Source organism: Anarrhichthys ocellatus, unplaced genomic scaffold, assembly GCF_004355925.1.
Source record: "Anarrhichthys ocellatus isolate YVR2014 unplaced genomic scaffold, GSC_Weel_1.0 scaffold46, whole genome shotgun sequence".
Taxonomy (NCBI): domain Eukaryota; kingdom Metazoa; phylum Chordata; class Actinopteri; order Perciformes; family Anarhichadidae; genus Anarrhichthys; species Anarrhichthys ocellatus.
The window spans coordinates 2,124,908-2,150,053 of NW_022280076.1; the positions used below are offsets into that span (position 1 = coordinate 2,124,908).

The window sequence follows — 25,146 nt, forward strand, 5'->3', positions numbered from 1 at the left end:
AGTACACCCATCTGATCAGTTTAAATCACGTAGTGTGGCAGCAAATAGTGCAGAAATACTACTACACCACAATGAATTATCTGTTACAAGAAATCCTGCATTCAAAATCGTAATCATAACAAAAATTGCACTTATTATAGCTTATATTTATTATTGGATTGTATTCCTGATTTATTATCATCTAAGTGGCATTTCAATGTTGTCAATGTGACATTACTGCTAATTCAAACAACTGTATTGTTGGATAGTTTCCTCCAAAACAATGCACATTTTATAAATATATATAGTATACATTCTTGATATAAAGTAGTATAACATAGAAATAGGCCTAGTCAAGCAGAAGTAGCAGTCGATTTAATTAAATTCCACCACTGCTTGATATAACTTCCTGGTACACAGGATGGCGACACGTGTTTTAGGACGCCGGTTAATCAATCCAGCGAAGAAGAACTCTGGACATCTGCGCGTGCGCAGCTCCGTCCAGCTGCCGCCAACAACAACTCGCACGGCTTTACCCCCTCATTTCAAGATGGCGGACCTCCTAGGATCAATCTTAAACTCGATGGAGAAGCCTCCAACAGTCGGCGACCAGGAAAGCCGACGAAAGGCTCGAGGTACATTATGATTTGCCTAAATAACAGCTCGTTTTGCGGTAGTTTGAAGTGGTTGAAATAGAAACGATAAGGGACTTAGATGCGTGTCAAGTAAGCACTGTGGGTCCTGGTTTAACGCAGTGTGTAGGTCCTGCCGTCTGCCGCAGACCTGAGGTCAGGATCCGGACTAGTGATGTGGGAAGCTGAGCTGTCTGAATCACAATGAAAATGTTTTTCACCGTGTCGAAGCATCTGATAACAGTCAAAATGGCGATATCTGCTGGCCAGATCCATGATGTGTAGGAATCGATTAACTCTTAAGACCATCATCAAAACAGCCAGTCAGACTACATGTGGTACCACTGTTACTGTGCTACAAACCTGCTCAAAGCACCATGTAAACACCCAGCACTGTTTCATCTGCAACAGTCTCCTGCATGTTGACATAGAAGACGCATTCAACAGTGGTCTGCCTTTATATAAACGTTTACTGTAAGCCTGTATTATCTCTATTCTCTCTGACAATACATTCACAGCTTTGACTTTTCACAAACCATCATCTGCAGGCATTGTTCTGTATGTAGACAAAATAAAGTGACCAAATGTGTTTCATTAACTGTCATGAGATGCCTGCTAATAAAACATCAGAGGCTGTAGACACGTGCAACAAATAATAGGATTTAATTTCCCCGAATGATCCGGAAATGTGTTTTTTGTGAGTAGAGGACTTCTGTCCCTTGATTAGCCTTCTTGTGACTTCAGTCTTTGAACATATAAGCAGGCCGGTTGTAGCTGCAACACTATGTGATCTGCGGAAACTTTAAATGCTGTCGGACACAAACAAGTCAAACTATAAAATGTGTTTGTTTCCTTTTTTTCCAAGAGCAAACAGCACGACTCAAGAAGATGGAGGAAGATGAGAAACGAAAGAAAGCAGAGTTCAGGAAAAAAGTGAGTGTTTCATCTGATACACGTTGTATATATACACACACCACAACAATGTAATGCAATGCAGTACAATGCAACAGCTAAAACATATAAATGAACGTCTATGACGACCTCAAGAACAACATTCCAGGCATCACTGAAGGATAGTTTGTGACGGACCACTTGTATTGCATTCGATTGTAAAAGTATTGAATCACACACACCGTTTCTCTCTGCGTCGCCCGTCTAGATGGAGAAAGAAGTGTCGGACTTCATTCAAGACAGTTTACAACAGAAACGAAAGTACAATCCTATGGGGAAGATTGAAAGGAGTATATTGTAAGTAGTTCCTTCAGATAAATACAATAAGCTCCTTTATGCAAGAAACCTGACATGTAGCATCCAATGCACACATTTCTTTACGTCTCGTGTCTTCCGGTGTCGTAGGCATGATGTTGCAGAGGTGGCCGGTCTGACTTCTTTTTCTTTTGGGGAGGACGAGGAGAGCCGCTACGTCATGCTTTTCAAAAAGGTCAGACAACTTTAGCTTTTTTAATCCAGTGTTGGGTAATAATGTAATAATGTGGGGGAAATGTGACTGGTTTCCACTTTGTTCTGAGGCAGGAGTTTGCGCCGTCAGATGAGGAGCTGGAAGCCTATCGCAAAGGAGAGGAGTGGGATCCCAAGCTGGCCGAGCAACGGCGAAGACTCAAAGTAAGACCGGGTGTTCTTTTTGTTTTTTTCAACGAGACATGCGGCCCTTTACATGGATCTGATCAGTCTCATGTGTGCATAAGCACCTATCCTACTAGATCAGAAAAGCTTTAAAAGATCCCTGTAATAGATTTAGTAATAAATAGATTGACAGTCTTCATCTCTTATGCACAAAGAAAATACATTTTGTACAGATTCAACACAGATACAGGCAGAAAAATCATCAAGAAACACCCAAGCATTGCTGCTGTTAACGGGTTGATTTGTCCGTCAAAGTCTCAGACGTTTTGTTTCCTCTTCGCTGCAGGAACAGGCTGCGTTGGAGGAAACAGCATCCAGTCAGACAAAGAAGCCAGAAACGTGTCCCAACACCAACTACAGAGACAAGTACAGCCACCTGATCGGCACCACAGCTGCAAAAGATGCAGCGCATACACTAGAGGCGAACAGCACTTATGGCTGCGGTGAGTAAACGTTGTTGCGTTGATCACTGCGATTGCTTCTGCCTCACTTGATTCACACAGATCTCCTCCTGCGTTGTCTGTATTTACTCTTTATGTCGGTGTTCTTCTCTCTCAGTGCCGGTGGCCAATAAGAGGGACACTCGCTCCATAGAGGAAGCCATGAATGAAATCAGAGCGAAGAAACGGCAGAAGCAAGAGGGCGACTCAGCGGCGTGCAGCAGCAGCAGCTCTTGAGCCTCCAACATTTCTGCCATCTGCTGTGTGCGGGTGTTTCGGGTGTGTGTGTGTGTGTGTGTGTGTGTGTGTGTGTGTGTGTGTCTCTGCGCGTTGATGCGTTTGTGTACATGGTGTAATTCATCCTATAATGCAATATCTTGTACTTCCGACAGTTAAGAAGTATACCTTAAACAACAGGCGTTGAATCCAGTGTGTATACCACTGTGTTGGAATCCTGTTTAGTGGAGGATACTCAGGTGAGTCCGATCCAGGAGGTGGATTTCCATACGCGTTTAACATTTGCTTGTGACGTCAATTGTCAATGTCCTCTCACAGATTATTGGACCCTTCATGAGAAACCTGTTTTTAGTAAATAGAAACAATGTGTCTGGGTGGTTGGCTACCTAAAAACAACCCCGATACCTTCAGACATACACTTTTAAAGGACATTTTTGGCAACGATTGGTTGCCAAATGATACAGATGTGCATTTACAGTCCTAAGTGACATTTTTATTAGGAAAATAATTTTGAGCCGTCGTCAAACGACATTTTAAAAGCATAGCTGAAAATGTAGAGTTCCAAATATCCAGTGCAGCTTTTAAAAGGGAAACAGGAATGCCGTCTAATGATCAGCTTTTGGTTTCATTTTTGGGGATTTTATCTTGGTCTCTACCTGTTTCAGATCTTTGTAATGTTGGAAGCCTGTCATTTCCTCCATTTCAAGAGGAAGCTCATTTTAGAAACTTCTGTTTTGTGGGTTTTAGGAATCCTGAATTAAGTCTTGAGATCTTCTTTGTTTCGATAGATCTGAATGAAACTTGTTCTTCAAACTAAGTGTTTTATTATTAAGCCCGTTGATGGCTGGCAATATGTAGGGAGCAGAATTACTGGACTCATTGTAGGAATATTGGTCACATCTTCTTTGTTTGTCATATCGTCAAGTACGTTTGTAGGGATCTTAATGTCATTTTAACATGGTTGCACTGTTAAATTCCCCCATGTGTGTGTTAATAAATGGAGAACGGTATTAAGTCTTTGTCTGTACCTCATTTCTTTGTAGCCTGATGTTGTGAATGGCAGCTGTTTTTAGACTTTTGTAACAAAACTAAATCATTTCCACAAAATCTAACAAAAGAAGCCACAAAAAAATACAATTTTTTTTTAATAACTTTTATTCAATCAACTCAACAGGAATGAATTGAACCAAATCAGTGCACACAAAGACAAATATTTTAATTTAAACCGAGTAAAGTTGTAAAAGATATGTTTATAGACTTCAGCATCAGGTGATAATCTGTCAGGACATTTTCAACACCTGGATACAACATACATTTAAATCTTCAAGACAAAAGATCAGACATTTTTGCTTTAAAAAGTTAAAATATTAAATTTAGGAGTCAACTCCCAAGTCCCAGAGAACATTGCTGTAAGAAATAACAAATGAGACGGCTTAAAAGTATAAATTAAACCTGCTGGCTTCCTTCTTTTTTTTTTTTTAAATGTTAGTTGGTGGACCGTAAAAAGTGGAGGGGTCCAATCCTACCTTCTGAAAAAGTGGAGTGGTCGTGTCCCCTGTGTCCCCCTGTAAATGACTTCATGCTACTAATAAAATATCGTACCACCTCCTCCACATATATTCATTCTCTCTCATCCCTGTTTCTGAACTGGCGCTACCTTTTGCCTCCTGAGGGAGGCGCCATAGATTAACCAGGAAAAATGTTGGATTTTTATTTATTTATTTACCTTGTCTCGCACTGTCCTGCAGTTTCTGTCCTGCAGAAACACACTTATTGCGCGCTGAAGACTCAGGATCACGCACATGTAAAAGATGAAGCCCACATTTTTCTTCTTTTTCATCATTTGGTTTACAGAAACAGAGCTAAAACCCCGGAAAGGTAAGACCCAGACCCCGCTGATGCTTATTCTGTCCTGATCAAAAGTGTTTAGGGCTTAAAATAATGGAAAGCATGACAATGTGAGTCTGATGGGGAAAGTTAAGTTGCATTCAGCAAAAGCTGAACTGATATTTTAAGATAAACACCCTCTATTGCTCTAAACATAACTTTTTTAGTTTTTTTGGTAAAGCTTATTTATATAATTCTGTCAGAGAAGCCATATAACTTTAAACTTCTGTTTCTTCATGGGCTGAAGTTGGATCAGTGGTATTTGTAGTCCCCATGTTTTTCTCTGGTTTGAATGACTCAAAGCAGATTGGCATTGAACAATGTTTGTGTTTGACAAATGTTTGATATATCGGTTCACCAGGAAATATATTTTTGTTGTTGCCACATGTAGCTCACCCTCCTTATGTTTGACAATCAGGGCCCGGGGTGGTATGTACTTTTAAAGACAAGACATACAGTCCAGGAGACAGCTGGCATCCCTATCTGGAGCCCTTCGGATTCATGTTCTGCATGCGCTGTGTCTGCTCAGAGGTACATTTATGAATCCCTTCTAAACAAACCTAAAGGAAGATTACACTAAAGTCGCTCGACTGTCTGAAATACTCTGTGGTTGGGTTTTATAGGTGCTTGTAAACTCTGATATTGCTCTCTCTTAGACAGGTCATGTGAAATGTAAAACAATCAAGTGTCCAGCGCTGCCATGTGAAAACCCAGTAGCTGAGCCTCGGCAGTGTTGTCCAAGATGCACAGGTACAGACTGTCCAAACAACTTATCAGAGTTTAAGAGAGACACGATTCTCCTTGTGACTTTAAATACGGTCCTGTCCGGTGTGATGTGCCCTCCTCAGGTGAGCCCAGGATCCCTGCAGGGCTGAGAGCTTCAGTGAAGACCTGCAGGCATAATGGAAGTATCTATCAGCCAGGGGAGACCTTCACTAAGCTCGACCTCTTCCCATCCAAGCAAAGCAATCAGTGTGTCATGTGCACATGCTCTGTAAGTTGCATCTAATTGACAACTTTTATTCATCTGGTGAAAGAATATCTCAATTCAAATGCATGCAGTATGCAAGATAATTAAATTATACAATTTATAAGCTCAAGTTATCTGTGAAATGTTGTTTGTACACTGCTTTTAAGAGGAAAGTTACCATGCGCTTAATAGACAATAAAAAACAGAGAAAATTGAAAGAGTGAAACAGAAAATGTGCAGAATTTTCAGATGTATCTTAATTTGGAAAGAAATATTACAAAACCTGCCAATGAGTTTCTCACAATCCTCTTTTGATTAAGAATTGTTCTTTTCCCAACATCTAATCGATGAAAAACTAACTCAACACAATGTTTTCCTAACAATTAGAAAATGTGACTTTATGTTCACTAAAGCCTTTGAATATGACTGTTTAATGAGCCTCTACATTAGCAGCATATAGAGGCCACATGCACAACAGTTGCTCATGTGTTAAAACTATCTCATGCAATGACAGATTTGAGATTTTTCCAAGTTTGTTTTGTTTCAGGTAGTGTTGTTGCATCTACTAACGTAAGGCCGTTAAGGCTTAATAAAGTTTGAATGTATCGTTAGATTCCGTTACATTTCGTAGCCGGTGCTTTGGTTTGTGTGTTGGCTTAGTTTGGTTGAGGCACAACAAAATTGACGACAGTGTTGATTTAGAAAACCAAAAGCAGATATCGGAGGGGAAAGCAGAAGTGAGGCCAAAATTGACATCACGCTGGAGTTGTCCTGCATGATGTGAGAAGTTAATTTTACGAGATGATAAGTGGTGTTTGTTAGCAGATGTTTCCAGGGAGACAACACATAACAATATTAACAAACAGATTCCTAGGAAAAATGAAAGAGCTGTACCAATCACATTTATCCGACTACATTTCTTCCATGGATCTCTTAGACAATATTAACTTGTTTTAGTCATGCTGTTTCTGTTTAAGTTATTTGTGTCCTTTAGCAAAACACTGAAGACACAATCACCAGCTCAGCAGCCACTGGTGAGAGTGTGTTTACGTGAGGAAATAGAACATTTAAATTGATTTGGACAAAAGCAAAGCAAATGTGATGTCTCATTACGTTTTTGCTGATTTGTTTCAAGAACATTGGATCTCAGCAGAAGACACTGTGATTATGTTGTTTGGACTCTGTCTCTCTTATTCTGGATGACATGGATCTGAGTCCATATACTGTAAGCAGGTCTCGAGAGGCCTGCAGAAACCTTGCAGTACTTGAGCCTTGCTTTCTGGAGCTCATACTTGGAGATACATTTAGAAAAATCCCACTCCTTCTTTTCTCAGAATGGAAACATCTTCTGCGGTCTGAAAACATGCCAACCAATCACCTGTTCCTCACCAGTCTCAGTCCAAGATACCTGCTGTTTGGTGTGTAAAGGTAATCAAACTCCTCCAAGCTGAGAAAAATAGCTTTACTCTGTTTCCAACCCGCATAAATATTTTAAGTATTAGCCCTGAGCATATGGCTTGTTAATAAAAATGTTATTTTCATATTGATATATATCCCAATATGCAAGTAGATGCAAAATTACACACCAAATGATTCAATGCAGTGCATTTGTAATGCACTTAATCAGGCGGCACAAAACATCATAATGTGATCATATCACCGTGATACAATTCCACTTAATGTCTATATATAATCATTCTTCTGTTACAACACTTATTATGGCTTCCATATTAATTACATTGTCCTCACCTTTTGTATTCTCCTCGGTCTTTAGATCATGGCACCAGTGGGTCCTCATCAACTGAGGAAGGAAACCAGCAACTGAACAGAGGCGTGGTATACGTTCTTGCTGATTTATCTTAAAATGAACATATCTGAGATATTGCTTTCATATTCAACTTTACTATCTTTGAAAATATATGTAAATGTGTGCTATCAGTTGCACTGTAATTACAGGACTTCAAGTCTCACAGGCAAGTGTCAGCTCTGATGAAGTGTTCTTGAACGTAACACTGAGGTCACTACAAGCTTCAGGGGAGCTGCTCTGTAGCTCACGCTGACCTTTCACCTCACTGTGCGAATCAATTATTTTCCCTTGAGGATCACATTATTCAAATCATTTCTTTAACATCCATTTCTCCAGGGTATAAACTTCTATGATTTAGGGCTATATGTGATGCTCTTTCAGCTATCTCAGGGGAAAAGCAAGTAAAGCCAAGAGCTAAATGGATGAAAGATAACTCTTCTTTATTATATCTGTGTTTACAAAAGAGGCATTCAGTGGATCAGTGCTCTGGAGAGCAGAGCAGCGCACGGTTCGACCATGCCACTCCTTTCAGGGTCAGGAATTCTCCTCGAGGCCTGAGCCTCAGTAAACTTAACCTCAAAGGGGCTTCAGAGACCACCGTGAAGATTTTGCTGCAGATGAAACACCAAAGAGGTGAGACTTTGTCCAAACAGAATGATCATGTACAGGTATTTGATTTTATAGACATGTTCCTCACAACTTTACAATCACTTCCACATGTAGCGCAACACTCAGATGTTTTCCATTTCTCTCAGCTTGTTTGTACAATGGCAAGACGTACTCACATGGAGACATGTGGCACCCAGTTTTGGGGAAGGTCCTGGAATGCATCCTGTGCACTTGTACTGATGGCCTCCAGGACTGCAAACGCATCACGTGTCCCAAACAGTACCCATGCCAACATCCTATCAAATCAGCGGGAAAGTGCTGCAAGACTTGTCCAGGTAGTCACATACCGTATGTTCAACATAATGAACTGTTTGCACTGACATCATGTTGATCGGCTGTAAACACCATCCGCATAACTTGTGTCTGTTTTGTCTCTCTAGAAAGTAGAGCTGGAAGTAACCAGACCCAGTGTTACCTCGGATATAAGAATAGCCTCTTGGTGTATAAAGTAGACTCATCTTTGAAAGTGGATCCACCCAATACAGTTAGGATCATTGCTGTTGAAAGACAAAGTACTGCTGAGGTTGAAGTGCAAGTATGGAAGACAGTAGAAGGTACTGTAACTACTGGTGGGAACTATAATAAAGGAATAGTTTGACAGATGAGAAGATTCATACCACTCCTGATATCTGTAAATATAACAAGTGATGTGGGCTTTAGAGGTGCTGGTGGAAGGATTTAGTCAGCAGGCTACAGCTGTTTCCCCCTGTTTCAAGTCTTGATGCTAAGCTATGCTAACAGCTGCTGGCTGTACTTTCATATTTATGGTATAGACACAAGAGTGGTATCAGTCTCCTCAGCTGAAGCTGTCATTATGCTTCTCTGGGCTGCACTTAAGTGAACATGCACTTAAGGTGTCATTTGTGCTCATTTGCATATGAGTTCATTTCATACTTGCAAATGTATTTGAACGACACCTGCATGAGTTTGCAAAAGAACGAATGAGTGTTTTCCAACTATTCTTTTCAGACAAATACACAGTATGGCTGCACAAATGTATGACTCTCATCTGAGTTCTTTATTTATACAGGTGTCTTACAATTAATGGAAATTGGTGACGTTCTAAGAAAAGATATTGTGGATCATCCAGAAAATTACACATTACTGACAACACTTGATGAAGGTATTGTTTTTAAATTCTGCAAATACTTCAATTCGGTGAAATCCTCCTGCATTTCTTTTGGTTTTGATGACTGATTTATACATTAATTCAAGCTTTTTTTTTTCAGAAACCTGGAAAAAATTTAAAGAGGCGGGAACAAATCTGAGTACAGCTCCTCAGACCACAATATGTGAAGGCGGCATTCGGGAGATGGTGACTTTCCTAAATCCCAAGCAGATAGAAGGCGTGTGTTCACCCTGATTGTTTTTCCTCCCTTGACACTTTTTACATCAATATTCCTGATAACTACATGGTTAACATACAGTAAATACCTTATTCATACATGTCCTGCATCATTCCTGTAATACAAGTGGAATTTCTCATTTATAATATTGTTTATTGATTGATACGTTGTTGTCCATCATGTTTTTAATCATCACATATTTTGATATGTTAATTATTAAGTTACAAAACACAGCGTTTGCTATCTGACATGGTCATAAACATGCAGATAGTTCTGCCTCCTGTTATGATTCAAACACTGTTGGATTGGGTGGTTGTAGGTGCATTTAGATGGCGGAGTATAGAGATCAGAGCTGGAGACAGCCTCAGTGTCCAGTTAAGAGTTAAGGGTTGAAACTTTGATGACTCAGTGATGATATTGAATAATTGAGGACATTTTGCAATCAGTATTTCTCATACAAACCCTTTGCTTTAACCATATGAAAATAATCTGTATTTTAGAATATGTTGGACAAAGGGTTACAGTTTGTTAATGTTGTTATATGATCATCGACATATTTATTGTAAATTCAAACTAAGGGTGTCACCTTATTTAAAACGTATTGTTGTTGTATGATTTCTGTGTACATGCATTTGACTGTCTGAATGTTGTTGTTTTGTTGCATGAAGTAGAAAGAGGCATTGCATTGGGGTTCAATCTGCCAGCGAGTACACAGCTGTGTATTTGTTAGTGAGAAAACAACCTTCTTAATTCTGTCTGATGTATTTGTTTTGTTAATTTAGCCTTATGACGTTCTACAGCTATACGCATACCAGAAATATTTGTATTTTAAAGTGGTGAGTGTAGCTGAATGTACTCTGTACCTCTGCTCACAATTTTAACCCATAAAGTTTTCTCAGTGTTTTAAACCAGTTAAAGATTGTCTGATTTGTTTTCAGCTGTAACTATCGTGTTTAAGTGGTGCCCACATGTAATGAAATCATTTGCATTTGAGTCATATACTCTGAAACTGGAATATTTACTTGAGACACGGCTTAAGATGTGGCTCATGGAGCTCAGAGTTGTCTTTGAAAACTTTTTGCTGATTCATTTATAGGCCGCAGCAGAGCGGTCCCGTACACGGGTCGTCCCCTGAAGGCTTCTATTAAATAGAGCTCCGGAAGGCTGGATAAACTGTTTTCCCGCTGGAGACGAAATGTTATCAGAGGAATGGAAATCAAAAGCAGAAGTTCAAACTCCATTCACCCCCCCAACCCAAACTCTCGCCCACACAATATTTAACAATATTTCAACATCAGTGTTTTCATAAAAATCGATGAGACCAAGGTTCTGATTACTGGTTGTCTCTGTCTCTAACCTGTGTAATCACACATTTTTTCCTCAAAATCAAAGTGTTAATATGTTAGCTTTTCCTGACCTGTAGCGCTTCATCCTAACATCTATTAGTTGAATCTCTTCTATCATCAATTAGAGTGATTCATGGTGGAGATATAGGAGGAAACAGGTGTGTTCACACCAAACGCAAAGCAAAGTTTTTCCTGGAGAAGGCGATGAAATTCACTGAGCTTTGTGCACTGGCAGAAGAGTGCCTTCCTCCTGTTCTGTGCCATAAAAGAACATCCCTTTGAGCTGGAAAACAGCAGCAACTTACTTCTAAATCCGGTTATCCCAGCACCAAATGACAGAGAGACAAAATTACGGACTAACTGGTGAACAAAGTGCAGCATTTAGTAACTAAAAGCTAGAAAGAGAGTAAATCAGGTCAGAAACACCTGAATGCTAATCTTACTCTCCACTGCTGGATGTGCAAACAAGCAACTGTTAGCTAAGGTGTTATAATATATATATATATATATATATTAATAATGTCAGCGTTGTGGTCGCACCTTCCACTGCACCCAAGTGGCCAAAGAAATCAGTTATTGCAGATTTCATGTGTACCAAGATTTCTTGTTTGTAAAGCAGTTGGAAAAGCCACATTTGTACTTTGTCAACAGAATTGCCAAAATAAAATTGTATCTATTTTTTCCAAGCCATCCGATGGCCCATTGTAAACGTAACGGGTGAGATTGTGCTGATAGATCCACATGCAGGCCAAGAAACTGAAGTATTTCCAAAACACAGAGTAAAGGAAGCAGATAATGCTTTCAATCCAAACACTGACATAACATGGAAGCAATGAGCATGTAAGCATGATCTGTGAAAGCAGTCTTTCTGCTCAGCAGCACTGTGTGCAGTCTGTCCGCAGGCCTGTTTGATCAACAGGTGTCAAATTATCACTGTGGTTCCAATGACTCAGTCAGCGTGCAACTGCAGATTTGGTAGACTGAGTGGGCGCTCCAGGATATTATTGCTTCCCTTGTGAACTCCCGACGTGCTCTCTCTGTCCCCTCCCCTTCCACAATGACTCATTGTGTTTCTTTTACACTTTGAGCCGACACAACTCTGTCCGTCTCTCACCGAAAGCATGAAACAATATTTTGAAACGGAAGCACTCCCCTCGTACACCTTCATTACACTCACAAAAAAGGCCGTCGTATTTTTTGCGTAGTTGGACCTGACAGTTTGTAACAGCCTCTCTCTCTTAGTTGTCCAAAGAGGCTGTTCCAGTCAAAGGGGTGAGAGAGGGGTGTTCTACTTTATTGCTGCCAACTGAAATTAGTAATCAACATTTTCACGTTGCCATTTTCCCATGCATGTCATAAAAGGGTGATTACAACACATTTACAACAAGATGGATTTTCAACCATCATGCTGCATCTGCACTGCATGTTTCGATATCTTCTTTGAATTCGTGTCACGGGCCAATTCTGCTATGCATGCTTGGTCCTGGCTCTGGCAATTGTAACAGCTGGGGGCAGTCAGTAGGTATAAATCACAGCTCTCTGTGTATGTGTACTCCGCCCTGCTGCCCGTGTAGCCCAGATTCAGTGAGAAGTGAAGAAAATGTGAGACTCGGGGTCACGACTCAGGCCGGCCTTGGAGGAACTGTAAGGAACTTCTGAGCCATTTTTGTAATATTAACACATCTCAGAGAACATCAATCCATGCATGTCACAGAAAAGGCTTCTACATGCTTCATGTCGAAGGATTTCTTTACAGAGTTACTCTGTGCACCTCTGCAGTAACCACGCTGTCTTCCAAAGGGGAGCAGCTGAGTTTAACTCATTTCAAAAGATTGAATCAAACATGTCCTCGTGTGCTGCAGCAGGTAGTTCCTCGCTAATGCATCGACAGTGTTTGTGGGGAACTGAAGCATTCCAAATCAATCAGGCAGTCTTTTGATTCAAAGGGAGCCAAATTGTGTTAAGTTAATTAAGTCTGATAGATGTGTTTAAGGTGCTCAGCAGAACCCCTGAGCTTATACTTCATCAAAATACTTCTGAAATCTATCAAGGGCTCTGTTTTTTACACCCTTACCGCCTCATTAATTAAGTTGGCCCTGATCATTTTAGCGGATGATTGGAGTCCGGCCAAGAGAACATGGACAATATCCCGGGATACATGTCATGAACACTTTGGTCTTTATCTCTGTATCCCGAGCAGCTCGGTTTAAGGGGGTCATACATTTAAACATGTGTTGTTGCAACTGTAAACTATTAAAAACAAAGCACAGCGAAGCGTTTTGTTTCACAGGATGGAGAAGACCAACAACTTTACGGTTAACGACCTCTTTTCAGACGCCAGCCAGAGTATCCAAAGCCCTTCCAGGATTACATGATAAGTTTTGTTACAGTTCAATTGTCCCATCAAAAGAAATAATGAATAGGTCCGGTCCGCAGTGAACTCATTTGGCACTCGAGTAATGAGGAGTGTTGATGAGGTATTCGGGTTTACTCTTCCTGAGCCAAATCTGGTGTCTGATTCTCCACAGGCTTATTCTCGAAGCTTAACTGCTGGCCCTCCGTTTGAGAGTCAAACAAATCTCACCCAAACATTTCTCAAGGCTCGCAGCGATGGCTGCTCCAGATGTGAGAATGTGCTGCGCTGAAATATACAGACAAAAATAAAAAATACACTTATAGATATATAAACAAAGATCCGTCTTGCCTAAGACACAAACCATCGACGCCTTTCTTCACCACAACTTTTGTTGTTTCTGCTTTTGGACAGAGTATCTTTTGCTCTCCTGCCAGAGTCTGTTACATCACTGAGAGAATGGATGAAAATGTGTTTTCAGGCACCTCATCAATTTTTCATGTTAAGAACAAAAGGAACAGTTCAACTGAGCCTTTTTGTCTGCCTGTTTATTCTGTGCTGATGTTAATGTGAGGAAGAGTCCAATGAAAATAAAGAGAGACTTGCATTTCTGAATGGCTTCACTCTGCAGCTAATGTTATTATCATTACTAGGAAACCTTCAGAATAACAACATATTTGTAAGAAACTAATTGCGGACATGTGTGGATTGTGTGATTATCTTCAGTCTTGAAGTCATTTGTCACATTAATAGACCATCTTCACCTCTTTAGCGTGCATGCCGCCATGAGGCCGGGCAAATTTTTGTAGTGTTGTTTGAAAAGCCGTTGATACACAATAAGAAATGGGAATTAAGTAAATAAACATGAACTAAAACTTCTAAAAGGAGTATTCCACCAATCACGTTCAGTTTGACTTACTGTAAAAACGTTTCCATGACATCCGCAGTGGCTCTCTGGCGGAGCCCTGATGAAGTTATAGTGATGTCATCAGTGTTATCTCTGCTTGGTTTTAGAGACTTTGGAGTCCTGGTACATGTGGGCGTTCATCAGACAGGGAGGTTTCAATAAAAGACACCATCAAGCTGCATTATGGGAAGCGTAGTGTTTTTGGAGCTTTAACCAAAGGGAGTAAAAGTCAGGATATCGTCGTCTCTGCTGCTTTGATTTTGACCACACTGTTTTTTGAATACATCTCCTGCTATACAAAACGCCTGCAGTGTCCCTTTAACAGTTGCTGTGTTTGATGGTATTTCATGATGTTGTTAGCCAGACCTATCTCCACAGGGCTGTGTCAGTGCTAAAGAAAGCTCCGGCCCCCAACATCATCATTCTGGCAGGTTTTAGTAGGTTTGTAACAGCTGGCACAAACACAAAGTAGAAAGCTTCTAAACACACTCGTACTATCCTTTATCTTCTCCTTGTCAACATCTAAATGTGGGGGGGGGGGGGAATTGTCTCAGATTTTCTGTTAACAGTTTTATGAGTCTGTGATGAAGTTAATGCTTAGTGACTGCTTGGAATAGAACAGCCTTTACTGTGACTGATCATTGCCCAAAACTGTGGAAAACATAAGCGTATACCTCTTGCACAATAGTCCGTTTTCTGTCTAGAATTCCAGCATGAAAACACTGCACTTATTCAACCGTAGATGCCCAAAGTACTAATAATTACCACTTCAAAATGACATGGTAACAGCATTCCGGTCAGGCAAAAGAATGAATTCATGCCAGGACTCACTGGCCGGAGAACAAACTCCGTCATGTTACTGAAAGCAACAACAAATCCTCAGAAGACCTTTACTTGAGTTGCACTCGAGCCTGGATAGAGCAGTCAAAGATGAGGAAAAACAGTAATTCTGAAGAGATTCATCACAACATTGATCAAATTCACTCACGTTGAGGATCAGATATTTGTAGCAGCTGTGGTGTCCGATACCGTGGGATATCTTTGCAACACAGTCGAGGTCTGCTGAGCAGAGCCGAGCTCCAGCGGACTGGAAAATAGTATTTCTGCAGCGTGTCAAAGCTCTGCCATTTGGCACAGTGTCCTCGTTACCAACAAATATATACCGCTAAAGATGAAACGCTCCCAACCAGACACTCAGACGGCAGGCCAGGTGTTTGGCCGACCCCATAGATCAGGAACCTCTGCTGATAGCTTTCAAAATGTGAATTTATTCACCAGATCAAAACTGTTCAATTTTAAATCAAACCACACTGCTGTGTATGTACACTATACTTATGGCATTGTTACAGGAAAAAAATATTGCAAATATATGGATAATAAATGTTGAACATGTGAAACACGCGTCATAGAACGACAACATACTAGTAACACAAAGCCCGTTCTTACTGTATGTAATACATATATCATTTTCCAGTCATACAGAAGCAGGGAAACACCCACACACGAATGTATAAATGTAGAATCCCATGAAATATCTTCAGAGCACCTATTGATTTACTCCACCTGGGCTGAACCTGCATTCCACAGATTCTCCCAAAAGAGAATGAACAAAAACAGAACATGACTAGAAATGAAAAAGCATCCATTGTAAGCTTTTAGGAAATAAAAGCTTACAATATCAACTTACGGTACAATAAAACACGATCATCGAGGTGTTATATAAATGTGGGATGTAAATCATACTGAACTGCAGACGTCTGCTTAAAGTTACAAACCACTGCTCTATTAAATACTCTTGTTCTGGCCTAATAAAAATGAGCACAGCTAGCATCACTAAATTAATTTAATCACATTGTTGTATTTAAGACTATACGAGCAGGTTCCACTAGACTCAACAAAACAGAAGATATTAGACAGTTATAAATGATGAGAAAGCGACTCAAAGGTCTATCAAACCTATTGCCATGATGCAGTATAAATGCTCTCCGGCTGATTTTAAGGTGTTCAGCTTTAGCACTCATTGGTTGATAAGAACACTTATATTTTTAGTTACCACTGGGCTCGTCGTGGATGTAATTGTGCTATAAATCCACCACAGTTCTGTTGTCTTTCTTCTCTGGTCAGGAGGTGAAAAGTGAAATGAATAAAGACGTCGGAGCAGTCTGTAAAGCAGCAGCGCTTTAATGCTTCAGGACACTTCATGTGCGCTGGAATCCACATCTTCCTCACTGCTTATCACAGCGTGTTGCCTAATATAGGAATTAAACACATTATGAGTAACTACACTCTTGGGTGTTCAAGGGAATGCTCATGGAAAAAAAAAAAGGGTGAGCCTGAGAAAACACTGGAACTTTTCTTTTTTTTTTGGACTGAAATAATACAAATGTAGGTTTTCTTTTCCCAAAGAAACTCTAATTGGCAAACCGTTGACGCATACTATGCATGCATGCTGGATTAGGTCTGCTGATAGCAGCTGCTTAAAACCATCACTCTGAACATATTTATCCTTGTCACAGTATACTCAGGGGAACAGACAGAAACTTATTATTTCACAGCACTACCACAGACACTCGCAGTCACCTAAACCTCTCAAAGATCATATTATCAGGGCTGTAGCTTTCTATACGCTTAATGATCTGCTGCCTGCCGGGTGCTAGGCGATAGCTTTCTTGTTGGTAAACTTCAAAATAAAGTTTGTTTATCTTAGTTGTTCAATAAGATGCACAACCACCACTTTTAACGTATTGACACATGGTTGGTTTTCTCATCAATTCCACTCACACCCATTCTATGCCAACATCAACGAGGTGTTGATTCCTACCTGAGAGAAAACAGTTGAGCTTTAAGCACTCGGGAGCTTCTGCACAGGTGGAGGTTCAGCTCCGTTTTGGTTGGTGTTTCTGTCAGACTCAATGCTGGCTGCTTGCTCCATTGTTTTCTTATGGACCATCTTGTGCATCGTCTTCATGTCTCTCAGCAGCGACAGAGCTTCCTTGCGCTCTTGCTCGTTGACGCCTGTGCCTTGTATGGCGCTGCCTGCACGGACAACAGAGTGTTACCTGGTGAATGGTCATGAACGGTAACGTGAGCTGACGTTCATTGTGTCAGAAATGTGCGTACTTAAGGGGACTACTCTGATCGTTGTGCTCTCCTTGATTTCCTTGATCATTTCATTAACCCTTTCAGCTGGCTGCTTTATTGGCTTCACGGCTGGAAGTTCCTTAATCTGTGTGCAGAAAAGGTTTTCTTTAAAAGTCGTGACATGAAGGGTGATGATATTTGTCTTGGTCTTTACAGTCCTGGCTAGATTTTCTTATAATATTGAGTGTGAATGCAAAATTGTTAAACCCTTGTCTCTCTTTCTCTGTGTGGCATCTGGATGCTATCAAGCTTTGGTTTTGAGTCTCTGTAAACATTAAGATTCTTCAGTGTGTGTTCCAGCATCCGAACAGCGGTTTGGATTCCTGTTGAAAGACCCCGACAAAAAAACATGAATATTCTCCATCACTGAGTTTTAAAGGCTTACGGCAAATGTCCAACAATAAATATCTGCAGGTGAAACCACAGTCCTCACCGACGGGCTCCACCACATCAGGACTCGGTTTAGCTTTTGCATCCATCAATCGTTCCTTGTTCCCTGCAGTTTCTTTCTCGTCAGCTGGAAGGTCAAACTCATATTCAGGAACATCTGTTGCCTGAACATGAAATAACGTCCAGCAAAGTGAGAAACTGCTGAGACTAAAAGAGAGGAGGAATATGAAAAACCACAAAAATACATACCTGAGTAAGAAAGAAGTGCTCTGTGTTTTCCTGGAAGGTGTCGTGCTCGCCCTCAGATTCTGGTGTTTTCTTCGTCTCACTTCGGGCAGAACAAGGTGCGTCCATCAACAATAGCTTCTTTGACCCCTTTGGGATTCTTTCCTCCACCTGTGATGAAAAAACAACAACAAACAAACATATGAATCGTTAACTTTCATAAGGTTGAAATCTGGAGGGCCGTGATCAGACACCAGTGCGGAAAAACAAACCTTCCATTTAGGATCAGTGGACGCCTTCAGTGGGAGCTTCGCCACCTCTTGTGTCTTCTTACGCTTTATGGTAATCCCCAGTCTCTCGTGGAGGTAATAGGTGAGTAAGGGAGGGTCTCCTGAGTCCAAACAGAGATGTAAAAGCGTTGACATTTCAGAACTAATCTTTGAAAATGATCTCTTTTAGGAGGAGAGGAGGGTTACCACTTCTCTGCGTGGTCAGAGGGTTGGAGTGAATGTCCATTTCTCGAAGCATTGGGAAAACAGCAGCAGCCATCAGTGCTTCCTCCTCTGCGATCTGATGACGAAACAGAGACGGGCTGACGCATTTTACAAAAGGGGGTCTTGGTTGATTTATTTGCAGAAATCATCCAACGCACCTTGTTGTCGGCTAAATTGAGGAACTGAAGCTCAGGTAGTGGGAAACTGGAGTTTCCTTCCTTCAAGTGTTCCTTGTGAGAGATGCAGAGATTTAAAATATTAGAAACATGATGATGAAACATCTCAAACACCAACTGTATAATTAATTACCTGTGAAATACCGGCGTTAGGACTTGTCTCAGTGTGGGCTGGATTGAGGATTGAGGGGATAAAAATGACAAAATGTTTAATATTTGTTCTGAGGATGATGAGGAAACTCATCATGCAGGTCATTTGTTAAGTTATTTACCAAGTGCCTCTTCTTCAGCTTGCTCTTCAACAGAAGTCTGCCGAGGTTTTGAACATGTCAGTGGCAAATATGGTATTTCAGATATAAGGTTCCCCTGTAGGTTTAAATGCTTCAGCCTGTAATCGACAATTATAATGAATGTTTCCACAACGTGTGTAATGCATTGCGATATACAAGCCTGCCATAAGTAATGCTTTGTATTAGTTTACATATATTTCAAACCACATCATTACCTCTTAAGGTTTGCAAGACTGTTGAAGACTCCAGAGGACAGTTTGTTATCGTCAAGCATCAGAACTTCAAGAGCTTTAAACTCTGTGTCGTCTTCTTTAGCGGGCCTGTACGTAAACAGAGAGGAAAAACAATACAATTCATATATATATATATCTATATCTATATAGATATATACTTTGCTGTAGTGCAGGTGTGTATAAGGTAATTTCATTTGCTTCACCAGAATCAGGAGTGAGAATTTTGAACATTGGTGCACCCCCTCTTGGTCAACATGAAAACATGCATCTTGAGTTTGTGGCTATAAATAAAACATAAATCTCATGACACACTCTGTACCTATAGTCACTCCTATATTGCTGCTTTATGGAAAATAAGGTACTAACTGTTGAGTCGGGTCATGGTTGAAGGAACCCAGATTAGGAGGAAGACGATGAAGCTGATTTCCAGTCAGATGAAGAACTTTTAGACGTGGAAGACGACCGATGGAAACAATATCATCAGATGACAAACTGTTGTAGGACAAATCCAACACCTGCGAGGAATTAAAGAGATGATTTAGATAAACAGAACCACATCATGAAGACAGAGGAGTTATTACAAGCTCTCATTAGCAAAGTGCAAGCCTGAGATATTGCAATTCTAAATATTATCAATATTACACATTTGCAAATTATCTCTATTGGCTGCTTCTCTGCCAGGCGCTGAAATTAATTAAATTAATTAATTATGAATTTGACCCTTCATCCATCGTCATCAACTTTGTTCAAACATCAAACAGGTACAAATATTTAAATTCTGTTGTTTAACAGGCACGGTGTAGGAATTAGTAGAAATAGAAAAACTTGAATTGGCACCATGTTAATATCAAAGCTCTTATTTTGAAAACAATTGCAGATGTGAAAGAAGATGATAAATTAACATTTGGGATGGAAATAAAAGGCTCTCAGGTTCTTAGGGATAAAGGCAGTATATATAAATACACACAATAGTAATGACCAGTGCATCTAATATGTCAAAGTCAGTCATCTTACCTGGAGATGAGGGAAGTGAGCAGCATCAAACGTCATGTTGCAAAGCCCATTTAGTGACAGATTGAGTTCTCTTAAAGACACAAAGCTGCTGAAAGACCCTGGAGGAGAACATTTTCTGAAAGTCACCACTTTTTGCAGGAGAGCAAATCTTCTTGTAGGTAAATATGCATGATGTTTAAGAATAATCACCTAACGAGAGGGAGTTAACAGACGCATCTATGTACGCTACGTTGTCAAACACCGTGAGGTCTTCTGGCTTGACCTGTGCACAGAGAGGAAACACGTCACAACGTTTACCAAATCATTTTAATAACAATGTGGAACGTGACACTTACAGAATTCAGTTTCTGCTCACTGATGCGAACAGAGCAGAGCTCAGACGGTTTATCGACACAATGTAATTGGAGCTGCAAAACAAATGTCATTATTTGGTGTCACCAACTGTTTTTGCTACGTTTTGTCAAATAAGCACATAAATAGATTCCAGTGCCTCACCAGGAAAAGTCCATCTAATGTGTTACCATGAGGAGAATCGGCCTCACAGTCTTTATAAGTCTCTTTTATTCCTCTTTGCACATTCCTGTGTTGCTGCTCCTCTGCATTTCTATCGGCCCCGAGCCAATTGACCTGCACCTATACAAGGGAAATGAAAACAGAATAAAATATAATCAAAATATATTGTTTTCATGTTTAAAATGTATATTTAATCACCATGTAGGCCAATGAGTGCCTTCACATGCTTGTTAAATATATATATATTTTTTAAATGTTGTATTTTTTACTTAACTCACCTTCTTTCCTTCCTCTGTGTCCATCATCAAATGTATAGTTTTCTGCAGCCATCTTGTTCGCTGGTGAGATCCATCACAAACAACTTATCGTGAGCTAGTTGCGCTCTTCGCGAGATGAGCTGCACCGGACAACTTGTTACATTGTATAACGCCACACTGTAGTGCTCTGTATCCTAGCAACAGCACGTAAGACCAGCGTTACCACTCCGGTCCAGTGGGGGGCGGTGAGAAGTAAACATGGGGGGTTTATTTACAGGCTAAGACCGGAAGAGGAAGAAACCCGTGAGCCAAGCTAGTCAAAGATTGAATTCAATGATAAGATAGTAGTCCGCCTAACACACCCGAATGTATTTGAGACATTAAACATATATTATTACGAAGATGTCGCAGTTTTCCATATACAAAACACGGGATCGACCCGTGTTCGTTTAAACGGTTTAGCTAGCTACCGTCTAATCGGCGTTGACCGCATTGCGCATGCGCACGGCTGGACACCGGAGTCGCAGTACGTTTCTGATGAGTCCTATCCGATAACAGTTTTTTAGCTACCTTGTCTGTCATTCAGATACTGTGTTATCACAATAAAACGATACATTTTTGGCCAAACTGAATCTGTGACGCTCTAGCTGACGCTGGTAGTTAAAGCCGACGTCTGGTTTAGTCAGGACGCGTCTAATCGAACACGGAAGTGAGTGCGAGGGTGTCTCTCTCGCTTCAGCGCGGTCTTCTTCTCTGATGAACCCAGAGCATCAGTGTCGTGAACACCAGAGGTCCCTTTTTCGTGGCGTGAGATTAGACGGTATAATGCCGTTCACGCGAAGATCAAGGGCGACTTATGTGAAGAGTGACAAGTGAAGGTGAGGTTTTCGTTATGCACGCTCAGTATACGTTATATGCTATTTGTAGCAATGCAATCATATATGTGTCGACGAGGAGCTGTTGGAGTGTGAACTCTTTCTGAATTAAGATTGTTATACCAATACTATAAAAACACATTTGCAACATTTTCAATTGGCAGGAACTCTGATCCACCATGGGAAACACACCATCAAAGAGTGGCAGCGGAGAGGAACCGGTCAAAACAACTTTGTTTGAGAAGGAGCCAAGTGGGATAACGTACAGAATTCCTGCTCTCATTTATCTGAGGCACAGTCGCACCTTCCTCGCCTTTGCAGAGAAAAGATCCTCTCCCTCTGATTGTGATGCCAAAATTCTTGTTATGAGAAGAGGAACGTTGAAGGATGATGGATCTGTCCAGGTTATTATTCACATGCAATAACCATCCTATTAACCTTTGCTTGAATACTGACAACCGTCAACGTTATCTGTGCTCACCTTTTTTTAAAGGTTGTCTTTTGTCATGTGTTTCCAGTGGTCGTCCAGTCAGGAGCTGTCCACAGCGTGTCTACAGAACCACCGCACGATGAACCCTTGCCCTGTGTATGAAAAGAACAGCAAAACGCTGTTTTTGTTTTTCATCTGTGTCTGGGGAAACACCACAGAGCACAGGCAGGTCATCACAGGTAAGAACAAGGCGTGTCTTTGCTGCGTTAGCAGCAGCGATGACGGGCACACCTGGAGTCAAGCGAGAGACTTGACAGAAAGCGTGATTGGTGAAACTATCCAAAAGTGGGCCACGTTCGCCGTGGGCCCGGGCCACGGCGTTCAGCTGGAGAACGGCAGATTGATCATCCCAGCGTACGCCTATTATGTCCCTTACAGATGCTGTTCCTTCCCCGTCCCTTTTACAGTCCACCCACGTGCGCTCTCGGTATATAGCGAGGACTTTGGCCAGACGTGGCATATAGGTAAGATGCTTCGGAAAAAGTCATGCGAATGTGAAATGGCAGAGATCATAGACCACGAGGGCAGGAGTCACCTTTACTGCAATGCTCGTAACATTGGAGGCCACAGGTGTGAGGCCCTGAGCGAAAACAGCGGCGTGTACTTTGACAAACCTCACACTGCCCCAGAGCTCGTGGAACCACCCTCAGGCTGTCAAGGCAGCGTCATTGGCTTCCCTGCGCCTGAATTTGTCCCCAATGACGACGCTGAAAGCAAAGCTTGTGGCACATCGCTCTTGTCTCCAGACACGCAGACCTGGCTCCTCTTCATCCACCCAACTAACAAGTCCAGTAGAAGGGACATGGGCGCGTATTTGAACCGATCCCCCCTGCACTCATCAGGGTGGGACAGGCCCATGATCATCCACAACGGGCCCAGCGGCTACTCAGACCTGGCTTACAACGGGGACAAGGATCAGTTCTCATGCCTGATGGAGTGCGGGAAAGAAAGTGAACTTGAGCAGATTGCGTTCATGTCGTTTACCCTTAATGATGTCATGCAGACGGGCAGTAAGAAAGACAAGAAGATGCGTTGAATTGCGTTTGCTTTATTTCTGTATTAACAAAGCTCTCTAACATTCTCCTGCAACCTAAAAAAATATATATGCTTAATATGCTGTGCAGTGACATCTGTCTGTGCTTACTGTCGTTCTACGGTGTGGAGATGATAATGCATGCATGAGTCGTGTGTTTCGTTGTCTCCTTGTTTACATGAAAAAGTAATTCAAGTCTTAATGGTGTTAATATGCAAGCTGCCATGTAAAGGAAAGAAACTGTTATTAATAGGTTGGATGGCTGATTTTAAAGCATGCTGTGCCGGACTGTCATCTTCAAAATGGGCTTTGTGTGTAGCATGTTTGACAAGTACTTCATGCCCATCTCTCTGCATCTTATTAAACTGTCAGTATATTGTGAGGAGTGGAGTGGATTTGCCTACCTCTTTTTATTTTCATATGAAGATCATAGCAGGCCTTGTAAAGTAGAGCGTAGAGTCTCCTCCCTGCTCCTTCGCTCCTCTACATTTAGTATACTCTGATTCACGTATGCCTTCTAGCCCGCCAGTGCACAACCTCTTCTGTCGGTCACAGTCGGTGCCTCAAAGTTGGCAACAGAACCGGACAGAAAAGATAAACATTTACTTTTGACTCGCCACATCCAGCTAATCGATGAAGAGACCAACCAAACTGTACCACATCTATGAGTCAGAGGAGAGCAGTCGGTGGATTAATCAAGCGTTTGGGCTACTTTGTACTGTACACAGATTATTACCTTCATTTTCAAAAAGCAATATTTCGCTTGGTTGTATTATTTAATTGGTTATTTTCCATTTTATGGTGCATTTAGCATGGTTTTCATGACCAGGTATGATTGGCTGGCTGTTGGTTATCAAGTGAAAGCATGTGACAGCATGCAACAGCAGAAGAAGACTCACTATTTATACACACAGACACACACAACCTTCTACTGAGCAACTTTAACATCCATCTCGGCCTAATGTTGTGAGGCGAACCGCCTGCAGGTGGTTCTACACTAGCTTCATTGTGTTTTTGTTGGCTGTTGTGGAAAGTGACAAATCTGCATGAAACATGTATTTTAGTAGAAAATAAAAGTAACCTGTTATCACACGACTCATCTTCTGTTCAGTTTTGTGCATATCTTTTCTGATTATAGTGTAATTACAGTAATCATTGCTTTTCACAGCTGACCGTTGGGATACTTTTACATACACGAGACAAGTTAAACAATAATCATCGGTCAAATAGGGATAGGTGCTAAAACAATAGACATGCTCATGGGAGTGTTTTTAAAAGCTGCCATGAAAAACACTTTATTGGCTGTCGGGAGTATTTAATTCCCTCAGCAGCTGAAGTAGGCTTAGGGCATGTTAAAGTGATGTGAAGGACTTTTGTTCTAAAGCGACCTGTAGGGAGTTGAATATGGATCAGCAGATGTGCAGACAGCCGGGATGAATTAGGGACAGGAAGGAACGTCTGAGTTCAGGATGGAATGTAGATATTCTGTATTTTTCAAGTTATTTCTATAATGTTACAAGAGAGTTTTTTATGATCTGCAATATACAAAAGAAAACTAGATGTGTCGTGACATGAGGTACATGCTGTCTGAGTATCTGGACAAATTAATTCACTAATACAACTTTACTGACGTCACTGGTAACAATAGCGAGGTCACTACAATTATGTTGCTGCAGTTTTTATCAAACGTTAAACAGGAGCAAATAGTGTAAATGTATTGGAAACTTATTTCAGATGTACAAATTTGAGCTGCGTTCCAAATCAGATACTTTTCTTTTTTTTTTTAACTTTCACTACA

General features: G+C 41.0%; 4 protein-coding genes across 5 annotated transcripts; 3 read left to right on the forward strand and 1 right to left on the reverse strand.

Annotated features, from left to right (window-relative positions):
• Positions 1-489: 489 nt before the first annotated feature.
• spag7 (sperm associated antigen 7) lies at positions 490-3,946 on the forward strand. The gene is made up of 7 exons (XM_031869226.1): positions 490-614; positions 1,477-1,544; positions 1,771-1,859; positions 1,968-2,052; positions 2,145-2,234; positions 2,542-2,698; positions 2,814-3,946. The coding sequence occupies exons 1-7, from the start codon at positions 530-532 to the stop codon at positions 2,930-2,932; spliced, it is 693 nt and encodes a 230-aa protein (XP_031725086.1). The 5' UTR covers positions 490-529; the 3' UTR covers positions 2,933-3,946.
• Positions 3,947-4,720: 774 nt separating this feature from the next.
• chrdl2 (chordin-like 2) lies at positions 4,721-10,522 on the forward strand. The gene is made up of 11 exons (XM_031869217.1): positions 4,721-4,810; positions 5,238-5,350; positions 5,476-5,569; positions 5,668-5,813; positions 7,124-7,217; positions 7,564-7,625; positions 8,061-8,229; positions 8,352-8,540; positions 8,646-8,819; positions 9,296-9,388; positions 9,495-10,522. Exons 1-11 carry the CDS (start codon positions 4,744-4,746, stop codon positions 9,626-9,628), a joined length of 1,335 nt encoding a protein of 444 aa, XP_031725077.1. The 5' UTR covers positions 4,721-4,743; the 3' UTR covers positions 9,629-10,522.
• A 4,943-nt stretch (positions 10,523-15,465) lies between these two features.
• xrra1 (X-ray radiation resistance associated 1) lies at positions 15,466-22,455 on the reverse strand. Of its 2 annotated transcripts, XM_031869130.1 has the most exons (19): positions 22,307-22,455; positions 20,972-21,031; positions 20,676-20,813; positions 20,516-20,587; positions 20,370-20,442; positions 20,181-20,278; positions 19,533-19,681; positions 19,149-19,253; positions 18,916-19,031; positions 18,777-18,814; positions 18,626-18,697; positions 18,450-18,543; positions 18,246-18,364; positions 17,998-18,144; positions 17,792-17,912; positions 17,566-17,681; positions 17,338-17,443; positions 17,039-17,253; positions 15,466-16,466 (listed from the first exon to the last, which is right to left on the reverse strand). In XM_031869130.1, the coding sequence occupies exons 2-18, from the start codon at positions 20,996-20,998 to the stop codon at positions 17,060-17,062; spliced, it is 1,785 nt and encodes a 594-aa protein (XP_031724990.1). In that variant the 5' UTR covers positions 20,999-21,031; positions 22,307-22,455; the 3' UTR covers positions 15,466-16,466; positions 17,039-17,059. The 2 variants fall into 2 exon arrangements, with proteins under 2 accessions (XP_031724990.1, XP_031724991.1); XM_031869131.1 differs by lacking the exon at positions 22,307-22,455 and having other exon boundaries at positions 18,246-18,361; positions 20,972-21,167.
• Positions 21,341-24,443, forward strand: LOC116395330 (sialidase-3). The gene is made up of 3 exons (XM_031869135.1): positions 21,341-21,828; positions 21,990-22,229; positions 22,344-24,443. Exons 2-3 carry the CDS (start codon positions 22,005-22,007, stop codon positions 23,349-23,351), a joined length of 1,233 nt encoding a protein of 410 aa, XP_031724995.1. The 5' UTR covers positions 21,341-21,828; positions 21,990-22,004; the 3' UTR covers positions 23,352-24,443.
• Positions 24,444-25,146: the final 703 nt, after the last annotated feature.

What these genes read in the sequence shown, in the direction of transcription:
- spag7 (XM_031869226.1), top strand. Translation starts at nt 530, where the DNA reads ATGGCGGACCTCCTAGGATCAATCTTAAACTCGATGGAGAAGCCTCCA. An exon ending in AAGCAGAGTTCAGGAAAAAA is followed by an intron (nt 1,545 to 1,770) that starts GTGAGTGTTTCA and finishes TCGCCCGTCTAG; the next exon opens with ATGGAGAAAGAAGTGTCGGA. An exon ending in AAGATTGAAAGGAGTATATT is followed by an intron (nt 1,860 to 1,967) that starts GTAAGTAGTTCC and finishes CCGGTGTCGTAG; the next exon opens with GCATGATGTTGCAGAGGTGG.
- chrdl2 (XM_031869217.1), top strand. Translation starts at nt 4,744, where the DNA reads ATGAAGCCCACATTTTTCTTCTTTTTCATCATTTGGTTTACAGAAACA. An exon ending in AGTATGGAAGACAGTAGAAG is followed by an intron (nt 8,820 to 9,295) that starts GTACTGTAACTA and finishes TTATTTATACAG; the next exon opens with GTGTCTTACAATTAATGGAA. An exon ending in ACTGACAACACTTGATGAAG is followed by an intron (nt 9,389 to 9,494) that starts GTATTGTTTTTA and finishes TTTTTTTTTCAG; the next exon opens with AAACCTGGAAAAAATTTAAA.
- xrra1 (XM_031869130.1), bottom strand. Translation starts at nt 20,998, where the DNA reads ATGATGGACACAGAGGAAGGAAAGAAG. An exon ending in AACCATGACCCGACTCAACA is followed by an intron (nt 19,254 to 19,532) that starts GTTAGTACCTTA and finishes GTTTACGTACAG; the next exon opens with GCCCGCTAAAGAAGACGACA. An exon ending in ACAGAGAAAGAGAGACAAGG is followed by an intron (nt 17,444 to 17,565) that starts GTTTAACAATTT and finishes TTCTGCACACAG; the next exon opens with ATTAAGGAACTTCCAGCCGT.
- LOC116395330 (XM_031869135.1), top strand. Translation starts at nt 22,005, where the DNA reads ATGGGAAACACACCATCAAAGAGTGGCAGCGGAGAGGAACCGGTCAAA. An exon ending in AGGATGATGGATCTGTCCAG is followed by an intron (nt 22,230 to 22,343) that starts GTTATTATTCAC and finishes ATGTGTTTCCAG; the next exon opens with TGGTCGTCCAGTCAGGAGCT.